Raw genomic sequence first — 16066 nt, forward strand, 5'->3', positions numbered from 1 at the left:
GAATGGCCCCTCCTTGAACGCCACAGATTCCATGTACCGACAGCCTCTGCAGCCTTTGTCCTGCGAGCCAGAAGCCGCCTGTCTGCTTAACGAACTACAGACCCAGTATGATCGGGAGTCCCTACCCTCGAGCGGCATCTGGACCTCTCCGTCTACGCTCTGTGCACCAAACAAGTCGTGGAGCTCTGCTCCAGAGGACAAGGGATTCGGCGGAGAGCTCTCTATGACTTTGCTCCCGTCCATCAAATCTTCCGGAACCAGTCGCTCACTAGGCCCCGAATACGGACGCCGCGAGAACGTACAGGCTCACGAAGATTTGGAGATCCTTGGGGACCCTGGTGCAAACACAATCAACTCGAACAGCGATTTCGAGATCTGGGTCGACAACGGCGACAATGGCAGTGTCGCTGCACACGACGCCGCAGCTGGCAAGGATGACGATGAGATGATCGATGTCACCTCTAGTTTGGAAACATCAGCTGTTGCTTGTCATGGGGCTGATCTCGCATGCATTGGCACGTGGCAGGGAGCTTCTGCCCCTCCCACCAGTCCGATCAATTTCGAGGATCAGGCGGGCTACAGCCACTCCAATGGAGCCCAGGCTCGCAGGGCATCTTCCACCAGCAACGGGGCGTACGAAGCCTCTCATCACGAGACAAGACCTCGGAGCTCCTGGACCCCAGCCCCAATCCAAGGACTGTCTGCTTGCGAACCCTCCTACCCAAGTGACCGTCCCACGGGTTCCTTTTCATTTTCGTCTACGCGCAGGAAGCAGTCTCGGAGGTATCTTACTAACCCAGACATCATCAGGTATGAGGACGGGGAGGTTCTTCGCTACGGAGCCGGAGAGTCTTACAGGCCGTTTAACCGAGACCGAGAGCGCTCTCCTCCACGCAGAACTCGAAGCCCTCCAAGGGATCGCGAGAGGGAGAGAGATCGAGATATGGCTAGAGACAGAGATGTTCGGGCACGCACGCCACCTGGTGCGAGCGACAGCTACGTCCCGAAGAGGTCGCCCAGACGCCGTTCACGCAGCCCTGATCGATACAGGGGACCAGACCGTGCGCGCGACAGTGGCGGTGAGAGCTGGCGGCGCAGGGACGACAGTCGGGGCCGGGCTCGAAGCCCCATCAGGCGTGCCTCACCTCGACGAAGCCCACGTCGGTCTCCCAACCGCTATTCGCCGCCTCCGAGACGGGATGATAGGTTTGACAGGGTCCGCTCTCCCCGCCGAGACTTTGACATCCGTGACCGGTAAGCTCCAACTTTCACTTCCTTCGATTTTTCTCCCCACTTTCTTCCCACTTCACTTTTCCCTCCCGCCCAATCCAAATCCACCAACCAACAAACAACAAAATCGAAAAAAAAATATGGGACGCTGGGATCATTTGTATTGGCGTCCAAGCTCACGTCCTTCTCTTAGGCGCAGATCTCGGTCACCATTGGATCGCGACCGTCGTGAGCGGGCTCGCTCACCTCTCCGCCGATCTCCACCGCCTGCACGCGGCGGCGTGGCCTACCGTCCTCGCTCGCGCTCTCCCGACCGCCGCGACGACCGATATGGCCCAGGTTCCACTTACAGACGGCCCTCGCCCACGAGAGAACGAGAGTCAGCCGTCCCGTCTGCGATCACGTCGCGCTCCAACTCGCGCTCACGCGTCTCGTCGCCTCGGCCTGCGTCACGTGGATATGACAACCGCTCCCGCCAGCACTCGCCTCTGCCTCACTCTCCTGCTGGCCTGAGTGACGTAAACGCCATTCCAGTTCGCAATGCTACGCCCAGACACCAAACCCCTCTCAGGTCTCCTCCACGCGCCCGATCCCCCCCACGTGCCAGATCCCCTCCACGCGCCAAGTCTCCGCCACGAGGTCCTGCGGCCTTGAGAGCACCGCCTACAGGCCCAAGCGCGACCAGAAACCTCACATCTCACAACGCTGCGCCTGCGCCTGCGCCCTCGCGGTATCCTACCACTCCTGCAATTCCACACACACGTGCAGACGCCACCAGCCCCACCGTCCCTCCGTCTGGACCTCGCGGCTATGTACCTCCTGCTCGTGGTGGCGGCTTCGCAGCACGAGGCGGCGGCCGTGGGGCCTGGTCTGCCACAGCTTCCCGCTTCGCACCGCCACCAGTCTCCCCAGCGACGCCTCATTCGGTCAACGCCGTACCAACCGGTCCGCGCGCCTCCATCTCGGCCGCCTCCTCACCGTCTGTCACGACCAAGCCCTTCAACCCACCTACCGGCCCCGCCGCACAAGGTGGACAGCGCATGACCCTCGCACAGAACCTCATCGCAGGCATGCCCCCCATCATCCCCGGCGGCAAGCTCGACCCGTCCTCGGCACCCCTCATGACGGGCGTCACCAGGGAACTGGAGGCACACCACAGACGCCTCAAAGAGGAGGAGGAGCGGATCCGCGGCGAGCTCAAGGCCAAGGACGAGAAGCTCCGCGCTGCGCTCCGCATGTGGGACAGGCTCGAGCACGAGAGCGAGTCGTTCAAGCTCAAGAGTGACCTGTCAGAACAGAGCATCAAGACCATTGCAGGCGAGGGGGCTGGCGGCGCCGCCTTCTAGTGAGCTGTGCGCGTGCTGCTACACTAGGCTACCCTGTTTCCACAGCAAGGGCAGCGTGCTCTCTCGACACATATGGGCAAACATACACACACGAAGACTTATCACTACTACGTGCCCTGCCTACCAAAATGGGGACAGATCATTTTTCAACAGGGTGGAGATGAGAAGAGGAAGTAATTTCATGGGTAATAAAGCTGTGTGTAGCTAAAGGGTCAAGAGCTGGGTACGCTGGACCACCATACAATATTTATAGCGAACCCTGAAGCTCGCCACCTTCGACCTTCCACGCACCTTTGAACAACGGGAGACATTGGCAGTGTGGTGTCAAATAAGAATCCCCCCCCCCCCCTCCTTTTCAAACAAAAACAACCACCACCACAAGAGAAACATACATACTTTGTTGAACGGCACGGCACGGCAAGGCGTCAGGAGTACCGGACTATGCAAAGGCTGATTGGGTTTAGCTGGTTGGCTGGATAGACATCAGCGTGCGTTGGACTTGGGGAACAGGCAATTGTGAAAGCAAAGGGCGAGTTGGAGTGGGCACGATCCTTTCCGGAGAGGAGCAATGAGGAACGGACTGTAAAGAGGAAGAGCGATCGTATTCATTACATTACATGGTCTGCACTGCTAATTACAGATACCTTTTTTTCTAATTCCTCTTTTCAGAAGCCTGATGAAACTGCGTGCAACGGCTGGCTGCTTCACAAGGTGCGAGAATGTGTGTATACACGGATGAATTTGACCATCCAGCCAAGTCGCAGGTTTATGATTTTGATATTTGAACGGGTTCACAACAAAATGCACAGATGCCCTGTAGTTCGATGACTTCGTCTATAGTACTACTAAGGTGGTCCTCATTTAATCTGATTTTTTTGTTATTTATTAGGAGTCGCATACGTAGCTAACTACCACTGCACTAGGCCACACTCCCCACGGCGCCGACCCAAGCCTTGGTTGTCATGGCCGCAATAGTCGTTGTGACGTTACCGACTTTTTCTTCGCTGCCCCTTTTTAGTTTGTTTTGGTTCATTGCCTTTCCATAATTCCCCCATGGGTTTGTTTCATTATTGAAAAGCAGGCTTCGCAGTCTCCGAGACGACGGGAACGGCGCCGTTGACGCCGTGTTCCAAGGTGTTGGTCGCAGTCTAGGCGTTGCCATCGACCTTGGCGACGTGGGAGATCAGGTCAAGGACACGGCGGGAGTAGCCCCACTCGTTGTCGTACCAGGAGACCAGCTTGACAAAGTGGTCGTTCAGGGAGATACCAGCCTTGGCGTCAAAGATGGAGGAGTTGGGGTTGCCGTTCATGTCAGTGGAGACGACGTCGTCCTCAGTGTAGGCCAGAACACCTGTGGGGGGAAGAGTAAATTGTCAGCAATGCTTTCTCTCGCCAGTCCTTATGTTTGGTATGTGTTACTTACCCTTGAGGGGACCATCGGCGGCCTTCTTGACGGCGGTCTTGATCTGCTCGTAGGTGGCGCCCTTCTCGATGCGGACAGTCAAGTCAACAACGGAGACGTTGGATGTGGGCACACGCATGGACATGCCGGTGAGCTTGCCGTTGAGCTCGGGGATGACCTTGCCGACAGCCTTGGCGGCACCGGTGGAGGAGGGGATGATGTTCTGGGCGGCGGTACGTCCACCACGCCAGTCCTTGGCGGAGGGACCGTCGACGGTCTTCTGGGTGGCGGTGTAGGAGTGGACGGTGGTCATGAGACCCTCAATGATCTTGAACTCGTCGTTGATGACCTTGGCGAGGGGAGCCAGGCAGTTGGTGGTGCAGGAGGCGTTGGAGATGACATCGGCGGAGCCGTCGTAGGTCTTCTCGTTGACGCCCATCACGTACATGGGGGCATCGGCCGAGGGGGCAGAGATGATGACTTTCTTGGCACCACCCTTCAGATGAGCCTTGGCCTTCTCGGTGGTGGTGAAGACACCAGTGGACTCGACAATGTAGTCGGCGCCAGTCTCGCTCCAGGGGATGGCAGCGGGGTCACGCTCGGTGTAGAAGCGGACCTTCTTGCCACCAACGACCAGGTCGCTGCCCTCGACGGTGACGTCGCCCTTGAAGTTGCCGTGTTGAGAGTCATACTTGAGCATGTAGGCCTATTTTGGGAAGGAGAGAGCTCCTGAGTCAGCTTCAAGCTCGGAATGATCGGGAGGACGAAAGAATAATGGAGTGAAGGAAGCGAGGAGGGTAGAGGGAGCATCTCTGTCAAGCGCTTCCTAGAAGAAGACACTTCTTTGAGGACTTACAGCGTAGTGGGGCTCAATGAAGGGGTCGTTGACGGCAACGATCTCGACGTCGGAGTGCTCGTGAGCGTTGCGGAAGACGATACGGCCAATACGGCCAAATCCGTTGATGCCGACCTTGACGACCATCTTGTCTAAAAGTAGTAGTGGGAATGGGGTATGTGGAAAAGAGGGTGTGTTGTCTGCTGGTGTGAAGCTATGAGCTTTCCAGGATCGTAGGATGATGATTGATGGTTTGTTGGGTGAAGAGAGGGGAGAAGAGGTGGAAAAAGATCTTGGCTGCTCGAGGAGGGGCAGCAGAGATTTAAAGCCTCAACAACGTCAGTCGAGTGAACGGGGAGGGGGAGGGGCAGCATCGATGAAGGCGGGTACTAGTACACAAGTAGGTAGTGGACTGAGAAACAGTCGAGTGGACAGTGACAGCGGCGGACAGCTATTGGCTAGCCATGGCTAGCTGTTGCCCAGTTGGCACTGGGAAGCTACCACCGGCACAGAGGAGAGCCAAGAAAGCTCTGGCCCAAACAGGCTCTAACCAATCCCAGGGGACCCCCCTCCTCCTTTGAGGTCCCGGGCCATGACATGACAACAACACCTGTGCCAGATTACTGTACAGTACAGGAAAGCTCCGATGCGGGCCATTAACGACAGATGCGAACTCGGCGGGGCAAAGCCCTGCTGGAACACCACCGAGACATGTGGAGTGTGCTGTGATGATGATGATAATGATGATGATGAATAATATTAATGGTGTTGACTGATTATTCTAAAATTTTGCCTCCAATTTTGCCTCCTGAATCTGAGCGGGTTTGAACAGGTGATTTTTCCTGTTACGGAATCCTTGGTAGTTGTTGTTGTGTCATACCTCTTCTGATGCATAACAACACTTTTCGACTATTTTTTTTTTTCTCTCCTAGGGCGGTTGCCCCTCTAAATTGGATGGAGGGGTACTGCTGTGCTGACTACGACTATAGAGGGGGAGGGGCATCTGGCCGCCAAGGGGGTCTACAGCTCCTTCCCGGGACTTCCCCCCCCTCCCCCAAAGCACCCCACTGGCCCGTGCTCTTTTCGTCTCTCTTGCCTTTTACCGTGTATTTTCCATGCCACAAGCCGGTAAAACATCTTGTCAACCGAAAAGATATCGTCAGTTACGGCAATGCGAGTGCTCATTACCTTGGCAGTCGGGCAAGACGACGAGAAGGCAAGGGCAAGGGCAAAGGCAGCAGTATGGTGCAGTGACTCAAAGCCTGTTGTTTGTCGAACCTGAGCTTACCCTACAACAGCGACGTTCAATCCAGTTTGCCCCCCTTCTGACAATTCAAAAAGGCGCGCGGCCGACCCCGAAAACGGCTCCCACTGAGACCGTCTGAGCCCCGAGCGAATAATCTCCCGCACTCGCCCCACGGAGTCCGGCCGAGTGGGCGACAAATGTCTGCGCCTTTCTAGGGCCCCATTCATTTCCGTCACCGTCACCTGTCATACGCATCAAGCCTGCAGCCAGCTGCACTGAGCCCATATCAGTCGGCAACAAGCCCCTTGGGAAGGCTTCCACAGCTGGGTCAACACAGCCTAGGATGTCGATTCATAACACTTTTGGGTGAAGTCACGAGCCATGGCCTCAACTGACCCATTTCTTCTTCTTTTTTAACCTGTTCTCCGTACTCGGGCTCTTGAGGGTTGAATCTGACCGCATGTATTCTTCTATGATTATTATGGGAAGACTTCTCTTTGGGGGTCCAGCCCCGGCCAGTCGCAAATTCGGTCCGCGGTAGGGCCGCAATTCTCGCTACAACCATGGCAGCAGCACTCTTCTTCTGCTTGGGCCTAATGAATTCGTCGGCTGGTCAGCCTTGCTCGAGCCTTGCTTGGCGTGCTCGAGATCTCTCAGGATTCAGATTTTCAGACGAGTTTTTGACTCGGTCAACCTCCTCTCAAAGGGTCCATTGCATCGTGCAACCCCCCGGTCAAGCCGAGAACATCTCCCAATGTCACATCACGCAACCCCGCCCTGGCCGAAACACGTGCTGGAGACGTTTGTCGAACCATAATGCTCCGACACACCTCACCCTATGCAAACCTCTTCTCTGGATTAGAGAGGGGGGAGGAGGAGGAGGATCATGGCGTCTTCCTACGGCCCCTCTTATTCTATGTGTGATCCTGCATGATACTGAGATCTATCGAATGGACAGAAGATGCCACAGCATTAGTCCAGATTATGCCTGCACTAGATCGTTTCTTCGCATGCCTCGAATACAGAACCCTGCAGACCCGACCTGCCGAAGCTCACGCTAGAACCCACAGCGGTCCGCTCCTGCAAGCATGACATGACCTCTCGCGACAGGTTTCATCGGAGGAGCCTCGGAAGGTTTTCCTCCACATTAACTCTTACTCTCACCCAAATTAAGCTCTGCGAGACATCTCCTTTTCTTCTTGGCGATAGGCTATGTGACGGTGAACGGACTGGATACGCTGGGTTGATGATATCACCTCGCCGCCTCGTGTAACTCCTCCCCACTGTTCGAAATGTCTTGGGGGTTCAGCTGCCTCACTTCGCGGAGTCCAGATCTACGTCTGCTCGTCCAAGAGGCGAGGCTTGAGCGCCTTGCGGCACACCTCTCCCCTCAAGATACCTCCATCGAATTCTCACTCCACCCTTTGTCGTTTCTGCCAGGCCTCGAGAGCGGTCATCGCTCAATATGTGGCGAGAGGTGGCTTCGTGCCCGTGCGGATGGCCTTCATGCTGTCAGCGGCTCTAACACGGCCTGGCGCGCCGGGTTGAACTCGGGAATCTCCTCTTTTGCGACACTTATGCTCAAAAAGACTCAACGCTTGACCATTGACCATCATTGTTGGCAGACATACTCAGTGTCGCGGGGTCGCCAGCCACATGAAGCAGTCGAACCTGCGTGCCCCAGCCGACGCTCGCAATGCCGCCCTGAACCGTACCCCAGTCGGCAACGTGTGTCTGCGTCCAATTCGCGCTGGACCCGTTTGCCCACATGCCATACAGACCTCCCGTCGAAGACACGTAATAGAGATGGTGTTGGTTCAACTCTGGCACGAAGCAACTCGAGAACATATCGTCTGTGCTCCAGCCTGGCGGATCGGACGAGACAATGGCAACGGCTGCGCTGTTGTCAGTAACTCGCCTCCAAGCTGAAAGGACGGAGCACCTGGAGGCTCTCTCTTACCTGGTGTATTCCCCGGCCCCGCCGCGTCACTGTACAGGAAGGTTTCGAATTCTTTAGTGTTCTTGTTCACAAAGATAACCTGCAGTGTGTCCTCGTCTGGATCCAAGTTAACGGAAATATCGGAGCCAGCATACGAAGCGCTTCCGAGCACCGTGTCCTGCCAGCCATCCGCCTCCCCGCTCGTTCCACTCAAGACTCTCACGCCGTGTGAACCCGCTTTATAAAACACTCGAGCCTGGACATTATCGGAGACAAGGGTCGCAGCGAGGCCAGACGTGTTGACGACGCCGTTGGTAGCATTAGCGCTGATGACTGTTGCATCCGAGACGGTGCAGTTCTCGGCGTTGAGAGAACACTGCAGGGTCACCTGGCAGATAGTCGACATTGACGAATCATTTGTGTCCTCGGATAAGTAGAATACGTTGGTCATGATCCCGTCGCTCGCCGTCGTGTTAGTGGTCGTGACAGCGATAGGAGTCTTGCGCTGGGGCGCAGGCGACAACGACAGCCTCTGCTCTCCAGAGGCCTGGTCGTTCCAGACGAGTCGGTATAACAGGTCGGATGTGTTCAGATCCTGATATACAACCTGGACATTTGTGCCAGTCGACCCCGTCACATTCATGGCCGCCGCCCCGATATGTCTATTTGCTGCAGCCATGGGCGACGACGACGAGGTCGAGCTACCTCCTGCATTGCCCCCGCCGCTTCCGATTCTGCTGGAGCCAACCACCGCCCCGACGACGGCTCCGACAATCACAAGAGCGGAGACTGCCCCTGCCAGCATCCAGAAGACCCGTCTCCTCAGTCCAAAGATGGTTCTCCTGCGCGGCGGCTTCTCCAAGACCGGAGCCGATGATTCCGCGTCTTTTTTTGGTGGGCTATGCCCTTCGGGCTCGAATGAGTGTTGTGCATCGCTCACGTATAGGCCATGGCCATATCCAAGGGGTCTGGAATCCCAAGTGTCTATGACTGTGACTTGCGGGAGGGAGGATTCTGGCCCGAGTGTCTCCCAATGTGTACCCTGCGAAGGAACCTCGGCCGGGATGGGATATCTTTCTTCATCTCTCTGCAAAGGATTCAGCCAGGGTTCCGCGGATAGACGTGCAAGCTCTCCCGGGACAACTCACCATGGCGGACGCAGCGTGTGGGGGACTGTCTGTTGGATGGGTGGAATATTCCTGTCCCTCGTTTTGCTCGCAGCCTGAAGGAAGTGACATTGGTAAATGCTGATACCCTACGGTTCATCATGTCCTGTTGTCTTGTGGTCCTTAGCCTGTCCCAGGAAGAGTGATTGCAATAAGTCATGACTGCGCGTTGAGGGTATATATGTCGAATCACACGGCGTCGATGTCATTCTTCAGGATCATCGGTTACAGCCGATGAGACGGCCGCAGGGGTGAGGTGTACCAATCACGACAATTGGCTGAAGTCTCACCTCTCAGCTGGTGTATATCTATCTGGCCAATCTGCTGAGACCCATGAGGGATCCATAGACCTGATGAGGAATGCCTAGCATTCCATACGCCTTGGCGTGGCTGGATGGCTCTGATCTCAACCCAGCTTACTCTCGCTCCAGGGGTTCGCCAATGGGGGCCTCAACACGGTAGGGCTGGGATGGATAAAAAGATGGAGGCGGCATGGGTTGACAGGCATGCCCTTTCTGCTGGACCTTCAAGATTTGCGGAGTACAATTGTCACGAGGCTCCTGTTGATCAAGCAATTCTCAATGCCAACTGGCTATTAGTGGTGGGCCGTCCAATGTACCAGCATGTGTTGGTGAATTCATTCTGCAGTTCGGAACCCTAGCCACAGCGTCAACACGACAAAAGACCGTAAAGGCGAGCCGAGCTGCAGGAGATTGCTCATATCGCGAACAGCCTCCCTCAACTGCTGCTGGGCGAGGAAAGTCTCGCCTTCAAACGGCCATTCTTTACCCCAGTTTTGAGTTGGCGTTGACCCGGAAGCACGGTAAGTCGATTGTAACGTTGGATGCCCGCCCCCTCTCCCTCCTCAATTCTTTTATTCTTTTTATTGATATTCCGCTGGGTTGTGACAGTCATTTTCTTATTTTTTATTTTCCCTTGACAATAACGATTACGGCAGCAGACAGTTTTCATGATCTTCAATAACAGTTCCGCCATACGGTAGACGGGTCACGGTGACGGCCGGTCGGGACGATGCTCCGCAATTGGGACCGGCGAGTGAGATCTGATACGCCGTACAAAGACCACGGGGTCGTCCATGGCCACAAGAGGTGGAATACCAGCACAACCTCTCGAACAGGCTTCTGCACCCTTCCCCTTTTAGCCCCCACGTGTCGGCTGTCGGTCTGGCCAGTTTAGCCTTCTCGGTCGTATTTCCTCCTGTGACATGAGAATCTAGATTCTCGTGGCATCATAGTTCACTTGTCCATTGTGGATACCGTTCCTTCAGCTCCCAGTACAAGCATGTGGTCATCTCCATCTTTGTCGCTGCCATGGCCCAATGACCTTGTTTCTAAGCAATATGACCAAGATCCGAGCTCTTGGCGATAGCTGGCCCAAGAGCTGGAAGAGAGATAATGAGGAGAGACATCGTACCCGCCCTAAGAGGCCTCTAAGAGAGCTTTCGGCAGTTGGGATCTGCCGCGATTCACATACTTCTCTCGGAAGACAACCGGGTCGTCCTAGGTATCATGCTTATTTGTGCAGTTAGGCTGTTCACGCGTAGTCACAGCGCGAGGTGGTTGGAGGACTATGTTGAGGACATGTTCTGGACGCGTTTGTATACATGCTAGGGGCAAGTGCTTCCAGTCCTAGACCGACATTGCCGAGTTATCGTGTCATGAATGTTTATCTAGTATTGAGTCACCAAGCTCGTGGCTGCTCTTGCATCTGATTGACTTCATGCCTGGATTCGGGGCAGGGGGTCCGTCGTTGGGAATCCAGCTCTCACACCTTCCATATTGAATAAAGGCCACTAACCCAGAATTTCCTCTGCAAACATGAAAAACGTTGAATCATCATCACCAACACCTCAGTCACTTTGTTTACTATTGATCTATCCTTTGCGTCTCGGCTCCCTCCGCGTGAATTAGCACCTGGTGCTATCAGAGCCGGTCTCTTGTGTCTGTCTATCAGCCCATGCAGAAAGCTCACGATGGCTGGTGATTTGCTATGACTGTTGTCTGTCGCTCGACATGTGACAATACATCTCTGATAAAGCTGCGTTGAAGTGGTCGGTGTTGTTGTTTCTTGTTGACGAGCCAACGAGCGCATCTGATGAGCGCTAGGTGACGACGGTTTCCTGCTATTCGCCCAAGGCTTCTACACCTATTGAATAGACTGGAAACTGCGTCCTGGCTCACGCACCGCCGTCTGGGCTTGGGAAGAGCTAAGATAAGTTCGTCAGAGACACTCCTAGTCACAAGACTCATTATCGACAATCGTAAAAGTACGATGATCTAGTATGTCTGTGGTACACCAAACTGAGAATAATTCTCGAGGCCCCTCAGAATATAAATATGTGCATACCGTCCCCGTCTGCAGAATCATTTTCTCTTTTTCCCTCCATCCTTTTCCTCCATCATTAAACCACACCACATGATGGACTCCCTAAGAGGGTCTGGGACATTCAGATCAAACCCGGCCCGCCACCAGCTCAAGTACACAGCCCACGATCAAGAGAGCCCTTCCCGTCAGGAACCATGGACCTGACGCAAGCCGTGCCAGCACCAACCAGTCGAGACAGAGCCCACATCCAGCTGATCGACGGCACAATCCTCTACGGCCTCCCTGCCACCGATAGGGGACCGTGGCCACCACCAGCAACAACAGGTGGCCCGGGTCCGCCGGCGCGACTACCAACCATTTGTCACTCAGCCTCCACTTTCTTCGAGCGACATCCAAAGAGTCTATCTGCGCCCGTTGCCATGCCGTCAGCCTCTGGTGGAAAATTTACGGGCAGTGGCGGATGGGAGGGCCTTCAACTCACGGAGCAAAGAAAGCTACTGCTCCACCCACGCCGAGATTTCTGCTTGACCTGTCCTTGTCGCTCACAGCTCACCTCTGAAGAAGCAGGCTGTCTCAGAGGTGATATATGGAGTGGATGTGGGCGGGAAACTGGCTATGTCAGCGAAATAGCTCCCGTCTGCGAGCTTACAGGCCTGACCAACAGCAGCAGCAATCAGTGGAGGAGGCTTGGCTTCGGGGTTCACCAATCATCAAACATCTCGGACACATGGCTCTCGTCCCCTCCTTCCAACTCCCGGCCTTCCTGTGGCAGCTTAATATTCTCCTCCTTCTTTCGGTCCGGTTCCGACTCCGATGCCCCGCCCCCAAGTGGCAGATTGAACGACGGCGGCGCTGGTCTGTCTGTGTGGGACGAAACAAAGCTGCTGGAGCGGCCTTTCTACAAGCACGAGGAAGAGAGATGCAGCGGCTCTGAGGAGGAGGAAGAACAAGAAGAGGAGGAAGATGACCTCTCAGAGTTTGACGGTATGACGCTCGAGGAGATCTTGACTGTGTTCCTGGAGACGGTGCGCGAGACTACAGATGCCATGGACAAGATCCTGGACATGGGCACCGCGGAGGGGACGTCGTTTTCTTCGCTCTGACCGATGGACTCTACCTGGAATGGGCCAACTTCTAGCCATGGTCGGCTAAGAGATAAAGAGAGAATGGGGATGTATTTATTGGCCTTCCCAAAGGAAGATAAAGAATATTCATGAGCTAGCCTTTGGACTTCTTCGGTCGTCGAAGTCCGGACTGGGTTGAAAACATTGGGTTTGTCTTCATTGAGGTGAAAAGCTAGCCTGGGAAGACGTCTTGACAAGGCTAGAGGGACTGGTGATAGATGTGATAACCCCGACAAGAAGAAGAAAAAAAAATGCAAATATTCATCCAGAGTTTCGTACCATCCCGCGGTCTGTTGAACCATTTCGCCGCTTCTCCTCAGTTTGCATTGCAATACCATGCAGTTTTTGCTGAAGACCAAATCCTTTGCTTTTTTCTCTCTCTTCCTCTTTCTGTTCATTCTGAATACTACGAGCTTGTATTCAGTCTAGTGAATATACTAGATATGGAAGGTCTCAGTAAATATAAAAAAGGAACAGTAAATAAGTAAAGCGGCTCTTGTTGCACGAGATTCATTAACCAACAGGCACCCACAAATATTTCTAAACTCTTGTCTATATTTAGCATAATACTTGGCAAAGAGCACTGCAATACTACAAGTGCATATATTAGCAGGATGAAGGTGGTTCGGCCAAGTAAAGCGCACGATTGACGACGACATGACCATATGTACGCAATCAATATGTGTGATGAGGCACACTTTTGGGGTTGCAAAATCAATAGAATTGGTTATGTAACTGAAGAGAAGATTGTCAAGTAATTCTAAGTTCTATACTTATTTCTATACCATATGCCTCATGATTCTTGATCTAAGAGCTCTAAAAATCGGTACATTCTCCTAAAATCCCCACCACAAATCCTCAAACCGCCTCCTCCCCCGCCATCTTGACAATCTCACCAGCAACAAGCTCCGGCTGAGTGAGCACCAACATATGCCCAACCCCCTTCAAGAACACCCTCCGAATAACCCCCCCAGCAGCCCTGGCCCCCTCATGCATCTTCTCCTGCACATGCGTCGGACAAACCACATCATTCTCCGGGATGATCTGCACGCTCGGGATCTCCTTCCAGGCCTCATACTCCACAGGCCCATCATAGCTATCCGAGCTGTGCGCCGTCATCATCCCGGCCCACCGCCACCTCGCCTCCTCGTCCTCGACGTCCGAAAACGCCCAGGGAATGGCCTCTTCCTCCAGCGCGGGCATGTACCCGCCCGGAACGCCATCCCGCGCGGGCCCCTCGGGCATGGCATCCATAGAAGACATGAAGGCGCGCAGGCTACGGCCCAGGGGAAGCACGAACGAGGCTATGTACACCACCCCGACCACGGCGGTTGATTTGCCCTGTGCGGCGCGGTCGGCTCGGCTGAGGCCCCGGACGGCTGTGGAGCCTGGGATGCCGGCGTAGGAGTGGAGGGCGAGGACGACGTTTTGGGCGTGGGCTGAGTCGTCGAGGAGGGAGAGGATGGCTTGGCGGATGTGGGCTGCGTCGTCTGCTGCGGTGGGTGCTGGTAGGACTGAGCCGTCGTTGGCGGAGGGGAGATTAATGGCTTGGGCGTTGAAGCCTTGGCTGTGGAGAGTGTCGAGGAGGGGGTTGTAGAGGGGAGGGGTGGCGAAGGAGCCGGGGACGAGTATAATGGATACATTTTGTTTTGCCATTGTGGATATATGTAATAGATGTTTTTTTGCTTCTTTTCTTTATCTTTCTTGTCTAGAGTTGGAGGGAGTCTCTGGAGAACGAAAGCCAACACTACTGTCTGACCCCCCCTTGCCGGACACCCGTACCCGCCGGACACTAAAATGCGAAATGGCCCACACAATTGCCACCTTTTCAAGTATATAGAAATAATTCACTTCAAATCGTATAATAATAATAAATATATCATCGAAATAACCTAAATTTCCTCATTCCAAATATCTAGTTGGCATACGGCTAGTCCGCCCAGAAGATCGACGAATTGGTAGTGAATCCTTACGTGGAATGTCTGCATTATCGTTCTCAGAGTCCTTCTCGTCAACCTCGTCTTGAACCTCTACAATATCCTCAGCAGGCAAATCCTCCTCTTCCTGGGCTGTGTTGGCCTCTTCTCCAGCCGAAAGTGCCTCTGAAATAGTTATAAAGCGTTTGTTAGGATTGGGGATCTTCTTGCGCTTTCGGATCTTCGAAATGGCCTCGTTCTGAGCCTTAAGGGAGGCATTTCGCTGTTGGAGCAAGATAACCTCAGCTTGGAGGTCTTTAAGGTGATTTGCGATCCTCCTCAACTTGCTGCGTTCATTGTAGCTTCGGTCTCAGCCTATAGCAGTAATAAACTCATGGGAAATGGGCTTATTCTCCTCGTCCTCCTCCAACTCATCTGCTCCTCGTTTTTGCTTATCCTCCTGGATTTCCTCATGAGATAGAGCTTTATAGCGATTAATTGGATAGTTGCCACTATGTCTCCATCCTCCTTTTACTACTTTAGGAGTGATTGCTGCCCTGGCTGTGATGAGATACTGTAGAAAGTTGATCTTGTTAACAGGGGCTGAGTCTGTAAGATCTTGCAACTTTTGAAGTTCTTTCTGATAGGCTGCTTTTAGTACAGCAAATATGCTGTTATCTAGTAGCTGGAGGCTGTGGGAGGTGTATGCGGGGAGAAAGCAAAGGAAAATATTATTCAAGTAGCAAGAAGCTATGAACTCCAGCTGTTTTATATCAGCATATTATCCTCGAGAAATACCACCTTGAGCTTCAAAAGATCTTAACTTACTGATGTATGGCTATTATGGCTATCTAGGATGAGGAGGATAGCTCGAGATATATCATTCTCACGGAGAATATTCATCTGAAGAAGGAAAACATTCTCAAGCTACGCTATCGCGATTTCATTGCTTGTCCAGCTGTTTTGACTGGTAATCACGCGCCAGGTTAGCACAGACTGCTTCATATCTTCAGAAAACCACTGTTTTTGAAGATCTTTGCTCTTGAAGATGATGTCTGGATCGAGAAGCTGGTCTGTGGCTGTACAGCTTTCAATGAGAGTAACCCAGCTTCTGTCCTGGCTGCTTTTGAGGAATGCTTTCTTTTTTTCAGAGAATCCAAGGACCAGCGAGTTCAAGCCTATCAAAAGTATCAGTTCAGAAGCTCTGAGATAAGGATTCCATAGAAATTTACTATATCCAGTTATAATGCCACCCTCATTCACATTCACTGTAAGCTATGGCTCGATCCACCCATATTCCTTCTCGCGAATGTCGAAATACTAGTTAACAGCTTTCGGGGTGAAGGCATCGTATCTGGTGGCTTCCTGGCGAGTGCCTATTTTATGGCGAATTTGAGGATTTCTCTTCTTGAAGCCCTCTATCCATTTGCAGCCAAGGGCATTGAGATCTCCCTTCTGCTTGAGGAGGGCTCCTACAACACCACGCACAGCAGAAGCTGATGGAGCATATCCTAGG

General features: G+C 53.6%; 6 protein-coding genes across 6 annotated transcripts; 2 read left to right on the forward strand and 4 right to left on the reverse strand.

The window, feature by feature from the left end:
- Positions 1 to 1940: 1940 nt before the first annotated feature.
- M406DRAFT_256563 (uncharacterized protein) lies at positions 1941 to 2576 on the forward strand (the record flags this gene model as incomplete). Its single annotated transcript, XM_040917110.1, has 1 exon — positions 1941 to 2576. A coding segment is annotated over one exon (636 nt), but the record flags the coding sequence as incomplete, so codon positions are not given.
- Positions 2577 to 3439: 863 nt separating this feature from the next.
- Positions 3440 to 5061, reverse strand: M406DRAFT_101684 (uncharacterized protein). The gene is made up of 3 exons (XM_040914965.1): positions 4835 to 5061; positions 4000 to 4684; positions 3440 to 3927 (listed from the first exon to the last, which is right to left on the reverse strand). Exons 1-3 carry the CDS (start codon positions 4958 to 4960, stop codon positions 3725 to 3727), a joined length of 1014 nt encoding a protein of 337 aa, XP_040777591.1. The 5' UTR covers positions 4961 to 5061; the 3' UTR covers positions 3440 to 3724.
- A 2458-nt stretch (positions 5062 to 7519) lies between these two features.
- Positions 7520 to 9149, reverse strand: M406DRAFT_330214 (uncharacterized protein; the record flags this gene model as incomplete). Its single annotated transcript, XM_040920495.1, has 4 exons — positions 7520 to 7590; positions 7691 to 7954; positions 8020 to 9085; positions 9147 to 9149. 4 exons carry the CDS (start codon positions 9147 to 9149, stop codon positions 7520 to 7522), a joined length of 1404 nt encoding a protein of 467 aa, XP_040777348.1.
- Positions 9150 to 11704: 2555 nt separating this feature from the next.
- M406DRAFT_68736 (uncharacterized protein) lies at positions 11705 to 12613 on the forward strand (the record flags this gene model as incomplete). The annotated part of the gene is made up of 1 exon (XM_040925193.1): positions 11705 to 12613. The coding sequence occupies one exon, from the start codon at positions 11705 to 11707 to the stop codon at positions 12611 to 12613; it is 909 nt and encodes a 302-aa protein (XP_040777349.1).
- Positions 12614 to 13492: 879 nt separating this feature from the next.
- Positions 13493 to 14290, reverse strand: M406DRAFT_330216 (alpha/beta-hydrolase; the record flags this gene model as incomplete). The annotated part of the gene is made up of 1 exon (XM_040920496.1): positions 13493 to 14290. The coding sequence occupies one exon, from the start codon at positions 14288 to 14290 to the stop codon at positions 13493 to 13495; it is 798 nt and encodes a 265-aa protein (XP_040777350.1).
- Positions 14291 to 15010: 720 nt separating this feature from the next.
- M406DRAFT_234140 (uncharacterized protein) lies at positions 15011 to 15414 on the reverse strand (the record flags this gene model as incomplete). The annotated part of the gene is made up of 2 exons (XM_040915970.1): positions 15011 to 15313; positions 15379 to 15414. Coding segments are annotated over 2 exons (339 nt in total), but the record flags the coding sequence as incomplete, so codon positions are not given.
- Positions 15415 to 16066: the final 652 nt, after the last annotated feature.

This window comes from Cryphonectria parasitica (assembly GCF_011745365.1).
Source record: "Cryphonectria parasitica EP155 unplaced genomic scaffold M406scaffold_4, whole genome shotgun sequence".
Lineage (NCBI taxonomy): Eukaryota > Fungi > Ascomycota > Sordariomycetes > Diaporthales > Cryphonectriaceae > Cryphonectria > Cryphonectria parasitica.